General features: G+C 42.1%; 1 protein-coding gene across 5 annotated transcripts in view; it reads left to right on the top strand.

Annotated features, from left to right (window-relative positions):
* dst (dystonin) overlaps positions 1-24,831 on the top strand; it is a 413,393-nt gene that overhangs the window by 55,947 nt on the left and 332,615 nt on the right. Inside the window, exon 1 of one of the 5 annotated variants that reach the window (XM_039739119.1) lies at positions 17,390-17,495. The exons of the other annotated variants lie outside the window; for them this stretch is intronic. Within the exon in view, the coding sequence (XP_039595053.1) occupies positions 17,405-17,495 (91 nt within the window). The 5' untranslated portion in view covers positions 17,390-17,404. Of the gene's footprint in view, positions 1-17,389; positions 17,496-24,831 lie in introns of those variants that run through there. 5 annotated transcript variants of the gene reach the window in all.

The following is a 24,831-nucleotide window of genomic DNA, read 5'->3' as shown; positions in this document are numbered from 1 at the left end:
GCTGCCGAATGTCCTAGCAGCCTGCAGATTTGTAATATTAAGCACCAAGCAGCCTTCCAAATGTCACATTGGTTCATCCATTAAACTGGACCTCTTCATACTGTGCGGGGTTTTTAAGGCTGCTTGAATCTGACAGCAGAGCTGCGCGAATTACAAACAGGGGTGGGTGAGACGGCACTGGGCCTCAGGGCTTAGACGGGCTGTCTTGTTTGACGGCGTGCGTTTGTAAAGTAGAGCAGCTAAGCTAGTCAGTGAGATTGTGATGTGGTGGCTGTGCACTGAGGTTACGTTATCCGAGACCCCTGAGGTAATAGGCGGGACGCTGCAATCCAGTAACCACACGCCTCTCCACTTTAATCGCTTGGTTGCTCTTTATTGTCTGTGTAGCACAGGGGCGGGTGAGCTACGGCACGTGTGGCACGGTTGCGAGTGCCCCCTGGGCTACTCACTTAAATACAGTGCTTTGAGAAAGCACTCAGACCCCTTCACTTTCTGCACATTTTATTGTGTTGCAGATTTAACTTTAAATGGATAATTATTCCATTAATTCACCATTAATCCACACTCAACATTCCATAATGACAAAGTGACAGCATGTTTTCAGAAAGGTTGGCAAACATCTTAAAAATTTAAAACCGAAATCTGTCATTCCTAGAAATATTGAGACCCTTAAATTCAGTACTTTGTAGAAGCTCCTTTGGCAGCACTTCTTCTGGGGAGCGTCTCTATGAACTTGGCACACCTGGATTTTCAATTCAGTTGATTGGAGTGATTAGGAAAGGCCCACAGCTGTCAACAGAAGGGCTCCGAGTTGAGGGAATTGCCTGCGGAGCTTAGGGACAGGATCTGGGGAAGGCTCAAACACAAAATTTCTGCAATGATGAAGGCTTCCAAGAGTGTACTGGCCTCCATGATTTTTAAGATGAAGAGGTTTGGAATAGCCATGGCACTTCCTAGAGGTGGCTACCCAGGCCAGCTGAGCAATCAGGGGAGAAGGTTCCTCACTAAGAGAGGTGATCTGCTGTAGGACCCCGTAACTACTCTGGGTCAGTTTCAGGTAACCTGGGTGAAAATGAGAGAAACTTCTAGAAGGACATCTATTCAGTTCAACACTTCACCAATCTGGGCTTTAAGATGGAGCGGCCTCTCCTCAGTAAAGGCTACATGGAAGCGTTCTTGGAGTTTATAAAGAGGCACCTAAAGGACTGTGAGAAGGAAGATTCTGTGATCTGGTGAAACCAAGATAAGCATCTTGACACCGATCACCACATATCCAATGCCAACTTCAACGATAAAGCACGGTGGTGCTTCAGCAGCAGGGACTGGGAGAACTAGACAGGGTTGAGGGAAACCTAATCGGAGCAAAGTACAGAGATATCCTTGATGAAAATCTTACTGGGCGGAAGGGTCAAAGCAAAGACAACACAGGGAATACCAGCTTATACTGAATAAGGAAACCAGTGTGGGCGAAAGATCTGAAGATCTTCTGAATGTGAAAGTGCTTTGGATCTGGGCCTTCAAGCAAGCAAGTGTGGAGCAGAGGTGGGCAACGTGCCCAGAGGGGACTGGGCGGTCTCTTGGTCTGGAATCCCTACAGATTTTATTTTTTTTTCTCCAGCCTTTGGAGTTTTTTTTTGTTTTTTTCTGTCCACCCTGGCCATCGGACCTTACTTATTCTATGTTAATTAATGTTGACTTATGTTTATTTTTTATTGTGTCTTCTATTTTTCTATTCTTCATTTTGTAAAGCACTTTGAGCAACATTTTTTTTGTATGACAATGTGCTATATAAATAAATGTTGATTGATTGATTGAATGTGCTTAAACAGAGAGAAGGTTTATGACGGTGCTTAGTGGTTGGGCCCAGTGGTGTCACTGGGTGTGACACCATCAGTGGGGGAGATATCCAAATGACTGTCTAGAAAATTTTTGTGCAGGCTGAAATCACCAAGGGGAACATGCGCTTGATAAAACGATGGAGTGTCCATGTGCTGGAATCCCATATAGGATGAAAGGATCAATTGTCCAAATTTTGAAACTACCAAGGGGGACTGCGATGAAACAATCAAGTTGTCTACGTGCTGAAATCACCAAGAGGAACCTCAATGAAACGATCAAGTGTCCAAACCAGCAAGGGAAACACGTGCCTAATAAAACAATTGAGTGTCAATGTGCTGGAATCACAAAGGGGAGCCCCGAATAAACAATCAAGTTGTCAACATAATGAAATGGGCATGTTGGACCTCAACGAAACGAACGAGTTGTCTGCATGTTAAAATCACCAGCTGGCTCAGGGACAACTCTGGGAACAGCCAGAGCCCGGACTTGAACACCAATTCTGGAGAGTTCTGGAATTAGCTGTCCATTGTAAAGGGGGGGTGGGGGGGTCTTTGGAGCTTAAGAGGATCTGCAGAGGATAATGGCTGTGTATGAAACTTGTCACGTTAGACCTAAAGAAGACTCCAGGCTGGAATTAACTAAGTCCAACTAAGTAAAGGGTCTGAATGCTTGTGTCACTGGGACATTTCACTGTTTTATTTCTAATCAATTGACAAACATTTCTAAAAATTCTGTCTTCTCTTTGTCATTCTAGAATACTGAGTGTTGCTTGATGAGGTACAAAATTATTTGAAGTTATTTGGGCAAAAGTTGAGAGGTCTGAATACTGACTGATGGTGAAGTACGTACTTCTAATTAAGAAGCTACAATGGAACAAAGGCCCTAATAATAATCCATCCATCCATTATCCAACCCGCTATATCCTAACTACAGGGTCACGGGGGTCTTCTGGAACCAATCCTAGCCAAAACAGGGCGCAAGACAGGAAACAAACCCCAGGCAGGGCACCAGCATGGCGCACACACACACAACCCAAGCACACACCAGGGACAATTCGGATCGCCAATGCACCTAACCTGCATGTCTTTGGACTGTGGGAGGACACCCACGCAGACACGTGGAGAACATGCAAACTCCACACAAGGAGGACCCCTAATAATAATAATTCTTTACATTTATATAGTGCCTTTTTTCATATTGAGTGGGGAGGCACTTCAAACACCACTAATGTGTAGCATCCACCTGGATGATGCAGTTGCAGACATTTTTTTGCCACTACATTCACCACAAATTAGCTGGTAGGTGGTGAAGTGGTGAGTGAGAGAGCCAGTTAGAGACAGGGGATGATTAGGGGGCCCACATGACCAGGTTGTGGTGGGCAATTTAGTGAGGACATCAGGAGAAACCATTCTCTTTATGAGGGGGTCACGGGGGACAGTTTAGCCTGGACTTTGGGATACACCCTACTCTTTACGAAGGATGCCCAGGTGATCTTTTATGACCACCGAGACACAAGACTTCAGTTTTATGTCTCATGTGAAGGGCCGTGCCATTTTTACAGCACAGTGTCACCCTGTCACTGCACTGGGGCACTGAGATCCACATTCAGACCTCATGGTAAGCGCCCCCTGCTGGCCTCACCAGCAGCAACCCAAGCTTTTCCTTCCTTAGAGACACCGGACTGGTGGTAGAGGTTGACCCCTAGAGGCTCCTGTCCTTTACTGTCTGGTATTTTGGTCTTATTACCACCCCTTTTTGTTGATCTTCTCAGCTGTTTCCATTTTACTGGTATTGGTAGTTATTTGGGATCTTGGTGGTCTGCTCAAGAGCTCCACTAATGCCCACAAGCCCTTTTAAGAGCTTCAGTTAGGAGATCCTGCCCAACTCTGGCGGAGAAGAAAACTTGGGACGCCTCCACAGCTCAGCGGGTGTGGAAGTGCTTTAGGGAAACTGGTGGAGTGAAGGCCAAGCCCATGGAAGCTGGCAGAGGTGCCATACAGAGCCGCAAATATTCAAACAAATCATCGTGGTATGGGAAGGGCGACTGCTGCTGCCAATCATGTTATCATAAACCTTCAAAAGTGTGCCACATAATCATGCCATGCCCTAGTGGGTTTCAGCAATGTATCGGACCACTTTAATTTTAAATTAACTCAATGCCTGCTGCTCGGCTGATGAAAACATGTGCCCAGCTGTTGACCTGGGCTCTGAATTTGGTATTGCCCTTTCAGCCACAATGTTTCAGATTTGATCTGTTTATCTGAAGTGCTCAGCAGCGCCTAACCCAAATGAAATACTCTGCTTCTTTTCATTTTAACGATTTCTTTGAAGGTCAGATGTTTCTGTGAGTGCTATTCAGTTGAAGCCTTCAAGGCAGAATATGCCCGCCCAGGTCCTCAGAGCAGACAGGCGGCATGCCATTCCCTGCCTTGGATGACTTGCTGATGCTTTCGCAAGATTCATATTTCTTTCTACTGATCATTCGCCCACCACTAGTTTCCCTCTTCATTATAAGCTGGTATTTGGGCCCGCCGGTTCTTCCTCCCCGCCTTTTTCTCCAGTTTGTTCGGCAGGTCGGATCTCCACTTTGTATGATACTGTCCACAAAATGAAAGTCTTCTCAGGCAGATTACTTGGCTCAGCAAGACTGAGAGAACTCAGACTCGAGACTTGACCTCAGACTGCCACTACATGTGAGGGGCGATGTGACAGAGGACTAAGGCATTTTGTTGGCTTGTTACTTTTATGAGAAAGTAAAAGTTTATGTTTAATTTTTTTTTTTGTGAAGACCGTAGGTTTGTTCCAGAAATTTCACGTGACTACGTAAAGTCAGAAGGTGAGATGTCACCAGTGACAGTCCCATTGGCACCTGAACACAGAGAATGAGGGTCCCAGTAAATCTCTGAAAACTGGCTGGGGTATCTGAGCAAAGCAAATCTGTGCTCTGATTGGTTGGTTCTGATGAGGTCCAGACCTCCATAAACACCCAGTTCTGTTTTAACCCATTAAATGGTGATAATATGGACTACCTGATGACACGTTTAGCAAAATCTTTGCAAAATGTTCTTATTGTGCTTACACTCGTGTCAGGGTTCAAACTGTGGCTTTTTATCTTCAAAAGCATTTTCACCATTCACGCTTTTAAGTTTCGTTTCGTAATCTTGACCTTTTACATTCATACTGGCCTGTCTACATCCACAGCGTCAAATTGCTTTTATCTGGTAATCTAATCTGCCATAGCTGTTTTCTTTTTTAAAGTACCTTTGTACACTTTGGAGGGTTTGGTCTGAAATAAAAATGGATTAATCGATTTTCTTCTCACATTTCGTGCAGATTCAGTTAAGTAGCAACTGCAAATGCTGAGGGAGGAGAAGGGTCAACTGTAAAGAAAGGGTTAAAAAAGTACAGAAAATTAAACACCAAATAGATAGTGTTATATTTTGGCCAGGGTGCCTGCCTTGGCTTATGGTTATGTCCCTGGTCTTTTACATTCATTTTTCAGTTTGAATTATTTGCTGTTTCAACAGATGGTGTATCACAATCATTTGTGGTAATAAAAAGCATTGCATTTGTCATTTCAACAGATGGCACATCACAAATATTTATATTAATAAAACACATTGAATTTGTCATTCCCAACAGATGCCGCATCACAAATATTTGTAATAAAATGCATTGAATTTGTCATTCCCAACAGATGGCGCATCACAGACATTTGTAGTAATTAAAATAAATACATGTCATTCCAACAGATGGTGCATCACAAATATGTGTAGTAATAAAATTCAGTGCATTTGTCATTCCAACAGATGGTGCATCACATCACAATTGTCATTCCAACAGATGACACATCACAAACGTGTAGTTTTTGTCATTACAACAGATGGCGCATCACAAACGTGTAATAATAAAACAACATTTATTTATATAGCACATTTTCATACAAACAGTAGCTCAAAGTGCTTCACATAATAAAGAATAAAAAATAAAAGACACAATAAGAAACCAAAATAAGTCAACATTAATTAACATAGAATAAGTAAGGTCCAATGGCCAGGGGGGACAGAAAAAACAAAATAAAAAATCTCCAGACGGCTGGAGAAAAAAATAAAATCTGTAGGAATTCCAGATCATGAGACCGCCCAGTCCCTTCTGCATTGCATTTGTCATTCCAGCAGATGGCGCATCACAAATATGTGTAGTAATAAAATGCATTGCAGTTGTCATTCCAACAGATGGCACATCATAAATATTAACACTGCTTTTACTAATCCCATGGCATATAACAGAGTAGTAATGCATTTTATTATTACAAATTACTACAATTTATTAGTACATGCAAATACAAAATATATTCCAATAGATGGCACACTGCAAACCTTAATGCTGAGGTCTACTTCGATTATTTAGATTTTAACCTATCATTGATAGATAGATAGATAGATAGATAGATAGATACTTTATTAATCCCAAGGGGAAATTCACATAATCCAGCAGCAGTATACTGATACAAAGAAACAATATTAAATTAAATAGTAATAAAAATGAAAAAAAATGAAAAAAATAAAATTTATTAATGGGTAGCAGAGCCAGTTTAATATAATAAAGCATAACAAGTGTGTTTGTTTGTTCTTCTTACAGTTCCACGCCCTTGGTCCAATCTTAACAAAATGTTTCCCCTACATATCGCACTTTGTCAGGAAGAGACACGACTACTTTGGAGCCCAGAATTTTTAACCTTGAGGGTACCTTTGAGAGTTTTTTCCCCTTTTTACTTGAGTGAGTTTTGAGGACAGTGACACCTAGTGGCTCAGAGCAAGTGAAACACCAGAAGTGACTGAAGCTGGGCTAGCAGACCAAAGGAGCACCACTTAAAATTACCTGCTGCTGCTGCTGCTAGTTGATACATAAATGCCGGTTATTTCCAAAAGGCTGCTATACTTTTTCTTGCCACTATATGTTATCATCTCTTGGTCCTTTTTTGCCACTTACAGTAATCCTGAGACATGCATCTGTCTTTTTATGCACGACCATTTCAAGTGTAAAGTGTAAAATAAACTAACAGTTAAGTCCAAAAACACATTGTAAGTCCAAAAATCAAACTGAAAGTGAATTCTTCACATTAAATAACCCAAATCAAAACTAAATAAGAAGACTCCAAGATAAGCAGACTACCAAGGCGGGCATACTTGAACTCCAAATGTGTGGATATTTCCTGAAATGAACGACTGCCTTCAGGTTGGCGCTTTTGTTAGAAAACAGGTTCTTCGGTAGCCAGGATTCTTTCTCTTTCATTTTGATACAGTGTTTTGATCCACGGTTTTCGAGTTGACGTCAGACTTTGGCTCCTTGCAGGTTTGACCTTTTGTCTGTTTCCTAGACTATGTTTTGCTGATCTCTTTTGTTCAATTTCATTTCCTTCTCTGTTTTTCTTTATTGTCTCAAAAGTTCATTACAGTGTATAAACACTTTTGATGGGCAGAAGGATCTGAAGTGGATTATAATGGGGCAGTGGTCTTTTAAGTGCTCCCAAAAGTCAGGATAGCATCTGCCAACTATGCTGGACCGATTATTATGGGCAAAACTGTGACCTGAGAAGTGAGGCAGCCACGCTAATCACTCTGCCACCGGGCTGCAACAACTAACAGACGCAGACAGAACAACATCCAGGACTTGTTGCCACAATATCTCTGAAAAGGACGGAAGTTTAATAACTACATCCATTAATCCAGGGACGCGCCCATTCCAGCTAGCATCGGGCGCGATACAGAAACAAATCCCTGGACAGGGCATCAGGTCATCGCAAGGTGAATACAAGCACACACACTGGCGTCATTTTATCATCACTAGATCCCCAAACCTGCATGTCCTTGGTAGGATATGGGAGGATGCTGTGGAAACCCACCAGAAAACATGCAAACTCCAAGCAGAGAACACCAGGGACATGACTCCCTGTGAGACAGTAGCGCTACTGCTCCGCCACCGTGCTGTCCCCACAATATTAATTATTTCAATTTATTTGTAAAATGTAACATACATGCTTTAACGCAATTCATCATGATAGTGATAAGCAAGTATAAATCTGAGGATTCTAAATGCGCAGAGAGCTACAATATCATAAATGTAATGTGTTCTGTGTGACAATCGCTGCTGTCCGTGCAGGAGGAAGACCCAGAAGCACATAGCAATTAACAACTGGGTCGGTTTGAAGATGACGTTTACGATGTTCTACTTGAATGTCACAATAAACTATGAGGTTAAAGTAGAAATTTCCACGTTAATCATGAAATAGACCTTATTTTCCTTCACTGTGTCCCTATTTCTTTTCCTCTGTGGCTCAAATATGCCTCCGTACATTCGGATGCTGTTGCGTAGGTGCCAAAAAAAAAAAAAAGACGGCACAGAAGATGGTATGTGAGACCTTTAAAATGTGTCGTGTCATTACGATGGGGAATATGTGACACTTGTATGGCCTATGTGAGAAATCGATGAGGAAAAGCACCACAAATGCATATGTATGTCAGCATTTAAGTTTGATGATTTGCTTCACCTCATCAAATCATTTGTCAAACATCGATCCACAATGCGGCTTTCTGTCACGTGTTATAGTAAACAGAGACTCTGACGTCACGTTACGACTTGAACACACTGCACCCCCCGATTTTTTGCTGGTACTGCGACTCACACACTCATCTCGTTAATTTTTGAGGACCTGCTCAGAGGACGCGTGATATGAACGCTGGGAATGCGTGGCAGCCATGATGAGTGAGCGTGAAGTATAAACCGGCCCATACTTCCGTGCTGTTGATCAGTTTTGGGAATGTTTGGGTCGCCCCTCGTATACAACTTGGCAGCAGGCGTTACTCTGTGTCTGAGATTTGGGCTAAAAATAATAACAGCTTATTAAATTAAGAAGGGAAAATCAACTCTCCTCTGGTTAGTGTTGGCAGCTTTTAGGGAAGATATCTCGACTTTGACTTTTGTTCAGTTTTTGGTTTTAATCCTAACCGATCATTCTGCATTCTTGGTGTCAGCTTTTGTTCCCTTTTTGATTTTATTGTTCATCTATCATTTTGCCTTCCTAGTGTCGCGTTCTGCTCATTTTTTGTTCTTATTGTTCACCGATTGTTTTGCCTTTCTGATGTCGACTTCTGTTTGTTTTTTGGCTTTATTCTTCACCGATAGTGTCGAATTTAGTTTATTTTTTGTTCTATTGGTCACTGCTCATTTTTCCTTCTTTATGTCGACTTTTGCTTGTATTTTCACTGATCATTTTGCTTTCCTGATGTTGACTTTTGTTCGTTTTTTTAGTTTAGTATTTCACTTTTTTGCCTTTGAGATGTCAACTTTTGTTCGTTTATTTTCATTGATCTTTTTGTCGTCCTGGTTTCGACATTTGTTCATTTTTTTTTTATTCTTCACCGACTGTTTTGTCTTCCAGGTGTTGACTTTAGTTAGATTTTTGGCTTTATTGTTTGCAGATCATTTTGTTTTCCTGATGTCAACTTTTGTTCGTTCTTTAGTTTAATTTCTCACTAATCACTTTGTCTTCCCGATATCGACTTTTATTCTTTTTTTTCTTATTGTTCACAGATCGTTTTCTCTTCCTAGTTTTGACTTTTGTTCACGTTTTGATTTTGTTCTTCACCGACTGTTTTGCCTTCCAGGTGTCAATTTTTGTTTGATTTTTGGTTTTTTTGTTCACAGATCATTTTATTTTCCTGGTGTCGACTTTTGGTTTAATTCTTCAGCGATCATCTTGCCATCCTTGTTTCAACTTCACTTTATTTTTGAGCTTCTCTTCCCGTCTGCACTTCCTATCTCTTTTATTATTTAACACAGCAGTGCCAGCACTGAATGTTATGAAGCTCCCGGTGCAGAATGTCAGGCTGGCACATACCGAGGCCATGCCAACTGCTCGAAGCCAGCTGAGGTGCCCCTTTAGTGTAATTTCGAGCTCTGATGATGAAAGTAAAATTTACTGGTTGGTGATTTACTTTTGCTAGGAAAACTTTCTGAACCCCATTATGGATATTTTTGGAATTCCTGCTAAACCTTGGCCATATTTTAAATAGAATCTTTCAGTGGGTCAGACTGGCGTTGGTTTTCACATGCCTCTCAATTCTTTATTTAGCCCCGGAGACAGAATTCATTTGCATCTCATATGGAAGTTGGCTGCTGCTGAAACTTTGACAGATGACTGCAGTGATCACACTTGAGGCAATTTATCTCAATGAAAAACAAAAAGTCTGCCATATTGTGAAACAGAAGCCTGGGCGGCACACACCCTGTTAATGAAGCTACCCTGGGCCTTAGATTTGCCACGTCAGTAATGTCAGGATTGGCTATTAGGGGGGAATAATGCAAAAACATAGGGATAGATAGAAGAAGGAGTGGATGGTTGGCAGTGAGAGCTGTTAGGTGGTATCTGTCAGTTCATGCTCCCCACCTGGCCTTAGTGCTTAAAATTGGCAATACATAACAAAGATGATGGGATTCTGGCCTGGGTGGTCTTTTTCTGTGAGGTCCTTTATATGGATTGGACTATAACTTGGTCTAAGTGCATACAAGTATTTATCAAGATTGACATGAGTGTGGAAAGGTGTCTGTCTGACAACGGGTTCCCTAAGAAGTGTTTCACAAACTCGGGGTTGTAGGTTGCCACTGGTAGGCCACAAGTAGCTGTTGTTTGCTTAGCAATTGTTTATAATGGTATTGGGTTGTGAGTGGGTCATGCTTGTTTGGAACACCGATGGCCAATCTCTGCTCTTAGGTTCGGGCTCCATTCCCACAGTGGCATCACCCCCCATGGTCTCAGTTTGGGTGTGTCAGGAGGAAAGTTGAATCTTGAAGACACTTACATACCAGAAAGGTAGAGAAACAAGGCTCTATGGCACTGGCACCAGCAGGGTGGCACAAAGTAGAGGAAAATTCCCACGAAAATCCTTCAGAAGAGTAAAAGTAAAGCTGACTTCTAGTTGTAGGGTACGTCAGACTTGCCAACACCAGTTGATGACCTCGTCGCTGGACTACGTCAGTATGCATGACTTAAAATCTCTGGGCATGTCAAATATAGCGACTGCCGGCCGACCTTCCATCAATCTATCTATATAGTGTCATATCTATCTATTATATAGCGCCTTTCACATCTATCTATCTATCTATCTATCTATCTATCTATCTATCTATCTATCTATCTATCTATCTATCTATCTATCTATCTATCTATCTATTATATAGTGCCTTTCATATCTATCTATCTATCTATCTATCTATCTATCTATCTATCTATCTATCTATCTATCTATCTATTATATAGTGTCTCACATCTATCTATCTATCTATCTATCTATCTATCTATCTATCTATCTATCTATCTATCTATAGTGTCTCACATCTATCTATCTATCTATCTATCTATCTATCTATCTATCTATCTATCTATCTATCTATCTATCTATCTATCTATCTATCTATCTATCTATCTATCTATCTATCTATCTATCTATCTATCTATGCACTAAATGAGTCTTCTCAGTCCTGCCTGCTAGTTAATGCTGGTCCACTAGGTGGTGCTGTTGTACAGCTTTTGCTGACTGAGTCGACGTTCACTTTTTGTTTTTTATTCCACAAGCCTTTGAATTTTTAATCTAGATAAAAACAACTTGCCACATTGATTTATTAAACTTTTTGTTGTTCATAAAGTCATCAGGATCTGATTTATTATTTTGCTGTTATAACTTGTGTGGATTTTATTTAACAACATTTTTAAGATGTGGAGTGATTTATTTTGGTCTCCTGTGTACTGACCTGTGAATAAGCTGCTTGAACTGTATGGGTATCCTCTGATTGTGCATTTCCAAGGGGATGAACAGAGTTGCCAACCCTGCCTGGCATCACTTACTCAGTATGCCCGTCTACTGTCTCATGGGTGTCTACTAAGGTGAAGCAGACCAACTTTCTCTGTTCCTCACAAATTCTCACTTCCTCTTTTGCATGGGTGCTGCCCATTTTAAGACCCTAGCTGTTTATTGTATGGCTGTAACAGATGCCCCTCCAAACACTACCCTGACCATTGTGTCCCTGGTCTGTACTTGTTCTTCTTATAGAGTGAAAAAGAGATGGGGCTTCAGCTTGAAAGCCCTCTTTAAAGACAGTTGTAGTAAAATGGCAGTAAACTTGAGGGGCAGGCATGGCCATAGATGGCCCCCTTTTTCATCTTGGAGATGTTTTTAAATAATTTTGGTGGTGGCACTGATGCCTAGGTGGATGAGGTCAAACTGTAGTCAAGGGTCGTCAGTCTACTGGTGTCTATCATATCTTTGGCTTAGTCCCGATAGGCTCAAGTGAATAAGCCTGATTTTGAGAATGGTGTTTTGAACCCTTGGTCACCGGACCACTTCAGGACCCACTGGCAATGAAAACATCCCAGGCTGCTTTGTGGAAGTCATGCTCGGATTACCCAGAGTTCCCTGTTACTTATTAATGACCAACTCGTAAGTGAGTCCTGGCCTTGTAAAACGCTGTTGGCCGAGGTCAGTGTTTAGAATCTGTGTCCTCTTCTGCCATTTCATTCTCAGAATTTTCATTTGGCTCGTTTATCTGACTTTACTACTCGTTCAGATTTGAATGGATTGCATTGCAAACTTCTTTGTCCGGATGTGATACGAGAAAATCAGTGTTAATGTTTGTGATGTGCCATCTGTTGGAATTAAAATGCAATGTATTTTATTACTACAAATGTTTGTGATGTGCTGTCTGTTGGAAATTCAAATGCAGTGCATATGTCTATTTTATGTGCCTTTTAGTATGGGATTCATAAAAGCAGTGCTAGTGTTTGTGATGCGTCATCTGTTGGAATGACAAATGCAATGCATATGTCTCTGTTATATACCATCTGGTATGGGATTCACAAAAGCAGTGTTAATATTTGTGATGTGCTATCTGTTGGAATAACACTTGCAATGTATTTCATTACCACAAATGCTTGTGATGAGCCATCTTTTAGAATGACAGACACAGCAGCTAGACAGACACACAGATGCACAGGCACTTTTCCTTTTTATTAATGTGAATAAGCTGATTTCTGATGGTTTAGCAGTTACTCCCTGTTGGACATATTAAATGTTAATGTTTGCAGTGTGGTATCTATTGGAATATAATTTGGAATGCATGTGACAATACAGTACAATGCATTGCTTTTTTCTTTCCAACAGATGGCACATCACAAACATTAGCACTGCCTTTACGAGTCCCATACAAAATAGGCATATAACAAAGACCAGGTTCATTCTCTAAGACACAGTTGGGTTCATTTTAATCCCTTTGTCACCTGGACTTCGGCCCAACTGGTCCTTTTTTGAGGATCCATGTTTTGTTAATTTGTTTAGACAGTTGCACGCATGAAAGTCCTGTAGCTCAAAGTGCTTTACAATAGTCAACCGAGTTACACAACAAAAGTAAAGCGTAAAGAACCGTTATTTATAAAATGGTTATTTGAGATATTAGGAATGAGGAACTGAAAATCTAGCATAGTAACAAATGTTAGGGTCAAATGGCCATGGAGGAGAGAACAACGACAACAGTGCGGATACATGGGCTGAGTGTCAGGCTGATTTAGTGACACACAGACAGACAGAGACAGAGAGACACACACACATGGAGGCACAGGCACAAACACCCACACATCAGTCTGAAAGCTCTCAGATAGTGTTTAGAGATTCATAAATCCATTGATAACACAAACTTAAAAACTTGAACCCCCGTCACAGTATCTGTACTCTTAATACACCTGCACTTCAGAAGAGGTCATGTTCAGGCTTGGCCAGTACTTGGAATGGGAGATCATCTAGGAAAAGCTTGGGATGCTGCTGGGGGAGGTGCTGGTGAGGCCAGTAGGGGGCGCTTACCCTGTGGTCTACTGTAAAAATGACACCATCCTTTGGATGAGATGTAAAATCGAGGTTCTGATTCTCTGTGGTCATTAAAGATCACTGGGCTTCTCTCATAAACAGAAGGGGCATCTCCTGCTATCCTGGCTAAATTGCCCACCACAGCCTGGACATACTGGCCCGTAATCATCCCCTGTTTCTAATTGGCTATCTCTCTCTCACCACTTCACCACTTAATAGCTAGTGTGTGGTGAGCGGACTGGCACAAAAATGGCTGCTGTCGCATCATGCAGGTGGATGCCGCACATTAGTTGTGGTCCAAGTGGCTCCCCACTCACTGTGTAAAGTGCTTTGAGTAGTGAGAGCAACACTATAAAAATGTTCTGGCTTCTTATTCTAAAGATGCAATTACAGTGAATCTTAATATATTTTTTTTAAGAGGCAGTTTTTCCTATTGTGCATCTTTGCAACCATTAGTTGCTATGGAGCCTCAAGCTGGGGTGTGGGGAAGCGTTTGATTTGGAATAAATATATATGTGTGTGTATGTATATATATATGTATATATATGTGTGTGTGTGTGTATATATATATATATATATATACACACACATATACAGTACATATACTGTATAAATATATACACACACATATATATGTATAAATATATATATATGTATGTGTATATATGTATACTGTATATCTTGCCTGGCTAAAGTCATATAAATGAAACAGCAGAAGCCAGAGGCCAGGGGCAGTTCCATCCCCTATATGACAGGTGGCAGTGGTCCTCCCGAAGCATCCCAGTTTGAACACCCACAAGGTTACATGGGAATTGGAGTCCAGAAGTGTAGCCCTGTCGGGGTCCCTGAGTGCCATTAGAGGGGGCGTTGTCAGGGGAGGACCCCCTTTTCCATATAACCCAGAAGTGCTTCCTGGAGGACACACTATGGCACTTGCAGCATTCCCGGGTCCACCTTAAAAGGTCACCTCTCTTCAGGGTGTCAGAGTCAGGATACACTCAAGTGAGGATGAAAGGAGGAAGAGAATCTGTTTATTTCAAGGTGTTTTTGCTGATGATTTTATATATATTTCAACCAGCAGAGGGTGCCACTGATCCTCAATCTACAGAAACAAACTTATTCCAGGGTTCAAGTAAAGGTTTTTGTCTATTACAAGTAGTACCTTGACAAATAAAAACGATCCACTTTTACCCCCACTGGTAATTCACTGCACTTTTCCTACCTTCCGCTCATCGAGATGAGTATTGCCTTCTGCCTCCCGACTCTGACTCGCCTGGATGATGTTAAGCGGCTTCCTTTATGTGGGACACACTAGTACTTCAGGTGTCATTGCGGAGTGTCACCAGGCTCTTCTTCGTGATAGGCACAATAGTTGTTGTTTTAAAACAAGTGGCGAACTTGGGCTCGCACAAAGAATAAATGAAATATGTCCGGAATGACCTTCTCCATGAGTAAGTTCTGAGTACTCGCCCAGGGACTTTATCCTTGGGTTAATTATGCTCAGAGTCTATTGTCCATATCCACTGCTGAGACCATAAATGAAGGATTCTGTATGTTCCTGACCACCAGCCTGGTCTTAGGGGTCATGGGGCAGGCATTAACTTATCAGGTAGTGTGACGTTGCTGTTGAATTCTTCCCTGGTTTTGCTCTGAAAGTCTGTAATCTGTTGCAGTGCGCCAGGTGTCTGCATTGTTGTAATTACGCCCAACTTCACATAAATGTCAAAATAATACTTACCTCAATACCCGTCTGCCCAGTGAAAGAATAAGCAGCCACCTGACTCTAAGGACCTCCTTCTACAATAGCGACTATAAAGTATCCATGGGTAGGCACAATATAAAATAAGGTCATTTGTGTATTCATCTGTCTTTATGGTTCACAGGTTATGGTCAGGCATCACAAGTAAGGCACTATAAAATCCATGTCCTGATTTGGCTTCCTTCCACAACAGCATCTATAAATAGCTTAAGGGAAGGCACTATATAAACTAAGGTCATTAATGTATTCATCTGTCTTTATGGTTCATAGGTTACGGCCTAACCAACTGGTGCACCACAAGTAAGGCACTATAAAATCCATGTCCCGATTGGGCTTTCTTCCACAAAGACAACTATAACAAGCCTATAGAGAGGCACTATACAAAATAAGGTCATTCTTATATTGATCTGTCTTTATGGTTCATAGGTTATGGTCAGGCATCACAAGTAAGGCACTATAAAATCCATGTCCTGATTTGGGTTCCTTCCACTACAACATCTACAAATAGCTTAAGGGAAGGCGCTATATAAACTAAGGTCATTCATATATTGATCTGTCTTTATGGTTCATAGGTTATCAAGTGATGCTCCACAGGAAAGCCACTATAAAATCCTTATCCTGATTGGGCTTCTAGCAACCATAAATCATATAATGGTAGGCACAATTTAAAGCAAACATTATTGTGTTCATGTATCTTTATGGTTCATAGGTTACAGCCTAACCAAGTGGTGTACCACAGGAAAGGCACTATAAAGTCCATGTCCTGATTGGGCTTTCTTCCACAAAGACAACTATAACAAGCCTATAGAGAGGCACTATACAAAATAAGGTCATTCTTATATTGATCTGTCTTTATGGTTCATAGGTTATGGTCAGGCATCACAAGTAAGGCACTATAAAATCCATGTCCTGATTTGGGTTCCTTCCACTACAACATCTACAAATAGCTTAAGGGAAGGCGCTATATAAACTAAGGTCATTCATGTATTTATCTGTCTTTATGGTTCATAGGTTACGGCCTAACCAACTGGTGCACCACAAGTAAGGCACTATAAAATCCATGTCCTGATTGGGCTTTCTTCCACAAAGACAACTATAACAAGCCTATGGAGAGGCACTATACAAAATAAGGTCATTCGTGTATTCAAGTCATAGGTAAGTAAGGCACTATAAAATCCATGTCCTGATTTGGGTTCCTTCCACTACAGCATCTACAAATAGCTTAAGGGAAGGCGCTATATAAACTAAGGTCATTCATATATTGATCTGTCTTTATGGTTCCTAGGTTATCAAGTGATGCTCCACAGGAAAGGCACTATAAAGTCTGTGTCCTGATTGGATTTCCTTCCAGTGCAGTAACTATAAATAGCCTAAGGGACGGCGCTATATGAAATAAGTCATTCATGTATTCATGTGTCTTTATGATTCCTAGGCTATGGTCAGACCCTGCGGTGCATGGCAGGCAGCTGACAGTTTCCTTCCACAGATGCTGCCAGCACAGCTACTTTAATGTTAATTACAAAGATGGGAGGCAGGATTGGAGATGTCTGGCTGCCCGGCTGCTGGATGCGTTCTGTAATTTTAGCTAATCGTATGATTGCATGGAGTGCTTCCCATCTTTGCCCAGCCCCCCCAAACACAGGCCTGTGTTTTGCTAATGATTTACTCAAAGACTCCCAGGCACAGTTCTGCTAAACACACAGGGCAGCAGAGCTAAAAGTCTAAATACCCGAGCGGCCGTGCCGCCCGACGAGTTTGGAAAAAGTGACAGGACCCGTCGTACTGGTCGTCTTCAGGGGTGGGAGTTGCTCTGCCTTTCCAGCAGCGGCAGGGAGGAGACTGGTGGCGTCAGCTTGCACCACTTCCTATGCAGGCATGCCCTGATCTCAGTGAAATGACAGAGCTGAACAGAGGAATGATGCGGCATCTCCTGAGCAGCGACAAGGAACTGAATGCCAGGCTGGTGAGGCAGATGTGCTGCATGGGTCAGTATGCCGTGTCGAGCGCTGGGAGGTCAGCTTCCATTCGGGGGGCATGGACACGTGTTTACTTGCTGCTTTGCATACACTCACTGGCTTAAGGCTTTCATTTTCAAGGGTGGAGATTTGTTACGTTCTAGGAGATCCTGTTGTGCAATATGTTACAAGTTGTATTTGAAGAGATTGTGCGTGAACTGGTGAAGGACTGCGAGTGCACGCTGGAGATGTTGCAAAACCAGCCTTGTTGTACTGTTGGCGTGACTCTAACTTCGGGCAGACTTGGTGAAATATGAAGTGAGACATGAAGGGGGAAAAAGTTCAGCTGTGCCACTTCAGGACGTTAACACAGTTGAGATACAAGTGTGTGCCCTCCTGGTTAGTATGCCATCTTCACGTGGTAGGTCTTTGGAGTTGTCTTCAGCTACAAGGACAGTGCCTTTCTGCTAACGTGGTAGGAAGATCACCATAGTTATAGTGAGCACCTTCTGCCTCACAGCTCCGAAGTCCCGGGTTCAAATCCTGCCCGGTTCACTTTGTGCCATTTGCATGTCCTCCCTGTGCTTCTGTATGTTTTCATCAGGCAACACATTACATGATTTTCAGTTTGAGGGGACATCAAACTTAATGACTGCAGTTGCTGCATAATGTGTATGCTTTCTTCAAGCCCTCTGATGTCCTTCATAATAATAATAATAATACATTTTATTTATATAGTGCCTTTCCCATACACCCCTAAAGAGCATCTTGTCCCAGTGAGAGTGTACGGGCTTCTGCTTGCGTGTAGCCTGAGATGAACAGCATCACTTACAGTAATGTTGAAATCTTTCCTAGACGTAATAGTCCTGGACTTTATTTATATAGTGCCTTTCAGATGGGCTATGCAGGAATGAGCAAACTCAAAAAAAGGATGTTATACAGTCATGTGCCATTTTACAGCCCACTGAGATGAGGAGATTCAGACTGTCGGCTGAGGGTCATAGGAGAGCAGTAGGGTAATATAATGTTCTAGACATTGCCAAAGCCAGACACAGTGATAAAAATTTAATTATTATTATTATTATTTAATATTATTATTATTATTACTATTTCACAGGATCTCATATGCTTTCTGATTCTTAGAGGGTTTTTTGATCAGCGCCGCTCCACATGGGCCACTTTTATGCCGTCAGCCTGCACCGATGTTTCTCACTGTTGTTTCTCACTATTGTTTCTCATTGTCCGTACACCAGTTGTTTCCAACTTTTACAGTCCTGTACCCCAGTTTTGCCACTTTTAAAAATTCATTGATGACCCACTAGCGTGGTGAAATAAGCTCACTTTAGAAATGGGGAAACATATCATGCAGTGCTGAGGATCTTTCAGGCAACCCAGTATGACCCACTTGTGACCCAATGGCGGGCAGCTTTAAAAAAAATAGCTCAGTGCCGGAGGTAGACAAATTGACATGACAGAAAGTGAGGAGCGGTGGGTTTGGTACATTCCATCAGAGCCCAAGTTGGGGGCAAGTTGGGGTCCCTCTGAGATATTTCAGAGTGGTAGAATAGATATAAACCGTCACACAATGGGTGGGGGTCCCGATTTTATAACGGTAAAGAACATATATAGTGCAGATGGCAGGGGGAGGGGTGCCAGATGGTTGAATAGCCCAACAGCCCAAAATAGCACATCTTGCAAAAGCCCAGTTTTTTCCCCCATGGACGATGATCAAAAACAGCCCTACTGGGTGAGAAAACTGAAGACCTGGTAACACTGCGCACCAGTGTCGTGGTCCAGTGGTGGAGAAACACTACCTCTGTTACTCCATAGTGGCAGGTAAAGTATGCGTACCGGTGACCGTCACCAGACCCACAGAGCCTCCATTGTACTTTGTCACCAACATATGACCAAATGGCTGGTCCCAAATGCAACCGTAATTCGGCACACGACTGTATTGTAATAAATAATAATGCATTTTATATAAAAGTCCCTTTTTAGACACCCTTCTGCACACAGACTTCCCCCACCTAATCCTCTCCAGAAAACCCCTTTGTCAGGTGAACTTTTGTAACGAGAACAACAACAACAACAACAACATTTATTTCTATAGCACATTTTCATACAAACAGTAGCTCAAAGTGCTTTGCATAATAAAGAATAGAAAAATAAAAGACAAAATAAGAAAACAAAATAAATCAACATTAATTAACATCGAATAAGAGTAAGGTTCAATGGCCAGGCGGGACAGAAAAAACAAAAAAACTCCAGACGGCTGGAGAAAAAATAAAATCTGTAGGGAGAACACATCACTGCTATTAATTGACATGGGAAAAAAATGTAAGCTGGTGATGCATTCCGTGACTTCTGGTCGGTGGGGATGTCAAAATTGACGACTGCCATTGCTGGATCTCGTTGCCTTGAGGATGTCAGATTACATGACCATGGACAGCAAATGACACGGCTCTGTGACAGACACCTTCAATCATCTCTCGTTTTCTTTGTTTCTTCGCACTTCTGAGTGAGCACACATTGGTTGGTGGTCATGGCACACATACACCAGCTGTCTCTACAGCTTGACCCGTTCAGATTAAGACTTGTGGTTGGAGGAGGTGTCAAAATTGACGACTGCCATTGCTGGATCTCGTTGCCCTGAGGATGTCAGATTACACGACCAGAGATAACAAATTGGACGGCTCTGTGACAAACACATTCATCTCTCGTTTTCTTTGTTTCTTTGCACTTCAGAGTGAGCACACATTGGTTGGTGGTCGTGACACACCAGCTGTCTCTACGGCTTAACCTGGTCAGATTAGGTCATGGGGGATGTCAGACTACACAGCCGGGTCTCAAGGGGGCACCGTGACTAATCGTTAAGATGTCTTGTTGAAGGGGATGTCAAAGTTGTTGACTGTAATTGCTGGATGTAGTCACCCTGAGGATGTCAGGTTACACGATTAGTGATACAAATTGCGAGGCTCCATGATGTCTTTTCGGGAGAGTTTCGAAACCTCTTATGTTTTCTCTGTTTCTTTGCACTTCTGTGTGAGCGCATATTGGTTGGTGGTCATGACACACACATACCAGCTGTCTCTACGACTTAACCTGGTCAGATTAAGACTTGTGGTTGGAGGAAGTGTCAAAGTGGACGACTGCATTTGTGTAATCTCATCACCCTCAAGGATGTCAGATTACATGACTTGGAATAACAAATTACATGGCTCCATGACAAACAGTTTCAAACTTCTCGAATTTTCTGTTCCTTTGCACTTGCGAGTGAGTGCACATTGGTTGGTGATCGTGACACACACATACCAGCTGTACCTACGGCTTAACCTGGTCAGATTAAGTCACAGGGGATGTCAGACTACACAACTGAGATTTAAAGGGGGCACCGTGAGTAATCTCTAAGACATCTTGTCAGAGGGGATGTCATATTTGATGACTGCATTCCTGAATCTTGTGGCCCCTGATGGATGTCGGATTACATAACTTGGAATAACAAATTGTGGCCATCCATGATGACTTTTCGGAACAGTTTCAATCATCTCATGAGGCTGCCTTGCACTTCCGAGTGAGTGCACATTGGTTGGTGGCCATAACACACAAACACACACACACGCACACACGCCAGCTGTCCCTACACTTAACCTGGTCAGATTAAGTCACTGGGGATGTCAGACTACACAGCTGACGTTCAAAGGGGGCACTGTGACTAAATGCTAAGACTTCTCATCGGAGGGGATGTCAAAGTTGACGACTGCAGTTGCTGGATCTCGTTGCCCCCTGATTATGTCAGATTACACGACTAGTGACACAAATTCCACGGCTCCATGAGGGCTTTTCAGAACACTTTCAAACCTCTTTGTGTTTTCTCTGCTTCTTTGTTGCTGCCTTTCTGACAAAGTGTCAGTGACTGGGTATCCTTGTGAGAGTCTTTAAGTGACAGGGAGTGACAAAGCACCTTGAAAAGAGCCGTGCAGGGCCCCAGACATTTATTATAATCAGTAGGCAGTCCTCAAGTAGGACATCAAAGGTCAAGGCAGTGAGGATACCTGCGGTTATAGGCGATCTCTGGAGACTTTCAGTGGGGTCTTTTGTGACCCTGATGACAGTGCCAGAATAGGACCCTACAGGTTAGAATTATTGAACCAATACACAGAGACAGGAGTTGCCTGATGGAATGGAGGTGTCCAAGTAAGTGTGAGCTGGTGACAGACGTGGGCAGAGGTACACTAGGGGGAGGTACGAAAGCAAACAGTCCACCAGACCCTCAAGTACCTCATGTTGTGTGTTTTCTTTTTCATAAGCACCTCTTATACAGCACCTTCAGAAAATATTCAGACCCCCTCGCTTTCTAATGCATTTTTATGCTGCGGTCTTGTGCTAAAACTAAATTTATTATTTCCCCTCCTCGAGGAACTCTTAATACCCCAGGCATATAAAGCAAAACAGAATTTTAGACAGTTTTTGTAAATGTAATAAATGCCAACTGCACTACCAGTCTAAGGTGGATTGCAATTAAAATAATCAACGTAGACCTCAATGTTAACGTTTGCAGTGCACCATCTATTGAAATGTCGTTGGAATGCATGTTGCATTGTCATTCCAACAGATGGCGCGCCACAAGCTTTTGTAGTATTAAAATGCATTACTACAAATGTTTAAAATGTGCCATCTGTTGGAATGACAACTACAATTCAAATGTCCCTGTTATGTGTCTTTTGGTATGGGATTCATAAAAGCAGTGTTAATGGAGACAAAGCAATTGGATGGACATGCAGATACACCAACACCTTTATTTAAGGTGGATAATTTTGACATATGGCCTGACACAGATTCGCTCTGTGGATTATGTTGCAGAAATCTAGTTGCTATAAGTGAGGAAACCGTACATGTGATACAGAGCAGCTCTGGCCAGATTTCCTTTGAAAAGAAACTGGAAAAATTAGAAACTCTCATCTAACTGGGACATATCAGAAAAAGGCTGTAAATGACAAAATCTCTGCTCAGCTGCAGTTTCAGACAATTTCTTTACTGATTGATCAGGAGCCAAATGATACATAATGTATGTAGTAATAAAATGCATTGAATTCAGAGGACCATCACACACTTAAATAAAATGTTTTACTGCTCTGCTATATTCCATTTGGTATGGGACTCATAAAAGCAGTGTTAATGTTTGTGAGGTGCCATCTGTTGGAATGACAATTACAATGTTCATGTCTCTGTTATATGCCACTTGGTATGGGACTCATAAAAGCAGTGTTAATGCTTTTGGGGCGCCATCTGTTGGAAATGGAATGCATTTTATTACTACAAATGTTGCAATGTATTGAATATGAAACTTTCAGTGATGTGCCATCTGTTGGAGACAGCAACCAGGCGGACACACAGACACTTATCCTTTAATTAAGGTGGATTCTTGTCATGTGTCTAGGGTATTATGCTAATTAGCGTGCAACACATTGCCACTCGCCAGAGTCACAATTACTAAACAGAACTGCTTGACCTCAAAACTCAAATCCTTAATTCAAACATCTCAAAGCACATTTGTTATATGGGGAGCCAACTTAGCAAGCTTGAATAACTCACAGTTAATGTTAATTGAAGCTTATATTAGCAATTTTTATTTCTTATTATGACTGGTTGTTCCATGATCTTATAAACTATGGATAATGATGATGATAATAATAATAATACATTGAATTTATATAGCACCTTTACCAATGTTCAGCCTGTAGATAAACTTTACACAGACACTTGTGCTTTTATTAAGGTGGGTAAAAACATTGAAATTTTGTTGTGTACTCCAGTCTGCACACCAGGGCCACCTGCTGGCTCAGAGTGAGTATTACAGTGCTACACCCTTTGACAGATCTGAACCAGATTTTCCACAGTTGCTCTTCTAGGACCATATGGATAAAACGGACTACTTCAGAATCCAAAATTTTAACCCCAGGGGGTCCAAGTGTTTTTTTTTTTTATTTTTTCCCCGTGTCCTACATTTTGCACACCAGTGCCTCCTGCTTGCTCAGAGCAAATGAAACATCTGAATAGACTAGCAGACAAAAATGATCAGAGCTTAACTTTATGTAGTCGGGCGATGCCGCGCCTGCTGCTTCTGCCTACTGTAATATTAAAAGAAGCATCGTGTGCATTTACAGAGGGTGTTGTGCGAGGCCTGATCGAGATTGGAAGTGCAGTGCAACATGAAGGAGGATCAAAGAGTTATTGTTTAACTTTTGCTTTGTTGGCTTTTCTTCATAATTTAAGCATTATGAACTAAGAGGACGAGTCAGACATGACAGCATTCATGGTTACAACCTGGTAGGGAGTTACCACAATTCTGGAATCCAATCAGGCCCAAATTCTTGACTTATGAGAGCAGAGATATTGAGAGGCAGTGTGGATGACGGATGGGACAACTAGCAATAACAACAGGGTCACCATTTTAAAAACGTGCAAACCTTTGCTTTCTTTCCTTAACCCGTTCTACAAATATACCCGGGCAGCGCCAGGCACTTTGGCTAATAATGCCATAGCTCCAATAGTTGAGTAGTTAATTTACAATGATGTAGATGCTAAGGTGGACAGACTGGCATCCTGTCCTGGAAGGAGGGTGGTTCCTTACCTGGATGGCAGGCCCTAAGGGAAGGAAATGGATGGATAGGCACCCCAGCTGGGGTAGCTGTGGCTGGGAAGATATAACAGAAGGACAGGGAAGAACTGTCTCTTGGGGTCCATGTAGTTCCTCCAGTACATCAGATGGCAGCATCACTCTGGCAGAGCACCTATCTGCACACCCATAGGGCCCCTTGGGAATTGTAGTCCTGATGAGCAGCCCTATCGAGGTACATGGGTACCACCAGAGGGTAGTTGTGGGGAGAGGACTCACACATTTTATGGAGGTTCTGCCCGACCTGGAAGTGCTCTCAGGGCGTAATCATATGACACGTGAAGTGCTCCCGGGTGTGGCATAAAAGGAGCCGCTGCACCTCATCCAGGTGAGCTGGAGTCGGGAAATTTCATTTATGAAATGTGCTTGTGAGTAGTCTTATGAAGAAAGAACCAGAGAAAGGGGTTTGTGTATAATGAAATGTACTTTAATTTGAATCCTTGGCTATATCTGGTGTCTGGGCCTCAGTGGTGCCCTCTATCTGTCACAATGAGCACAAGCGCTAAAAGAAGGTGCTTGATTCAAGTTCAGGCACAAAACACAAAACCCTTTGGAACCAGAAGCCCTAATTGTGACCCTGTCCTTTAAGCTGTTTATTTGCAGTATTCGTATGGAAAGTACAAATAATTACAGAAGGAGACAGTTACTGTTTTGGGGTTTAGAACATAGATAGTGAATATATTTTAAGGT

The sequence above is a fragment of the Polypterus senegalus genome, chromosome 16 (genome assembly GCF_016835505.1).
Source record: "Polypterus senegalus isolate Bchr_013 chromosome 16, ASM1683550v1, whole genome shotgun sequence".
NCBI lineage: Eukaryota > Metazoa > Chordata > Cladistia > Polypteriformes > Polypteridae > Polypterus > Polypterus senegalus.
The sequence above is the reverse complement of the archived record's forward strand: the minus strand, read 5'-3'. Positions and strand labels throughout refer to the sequence as shown.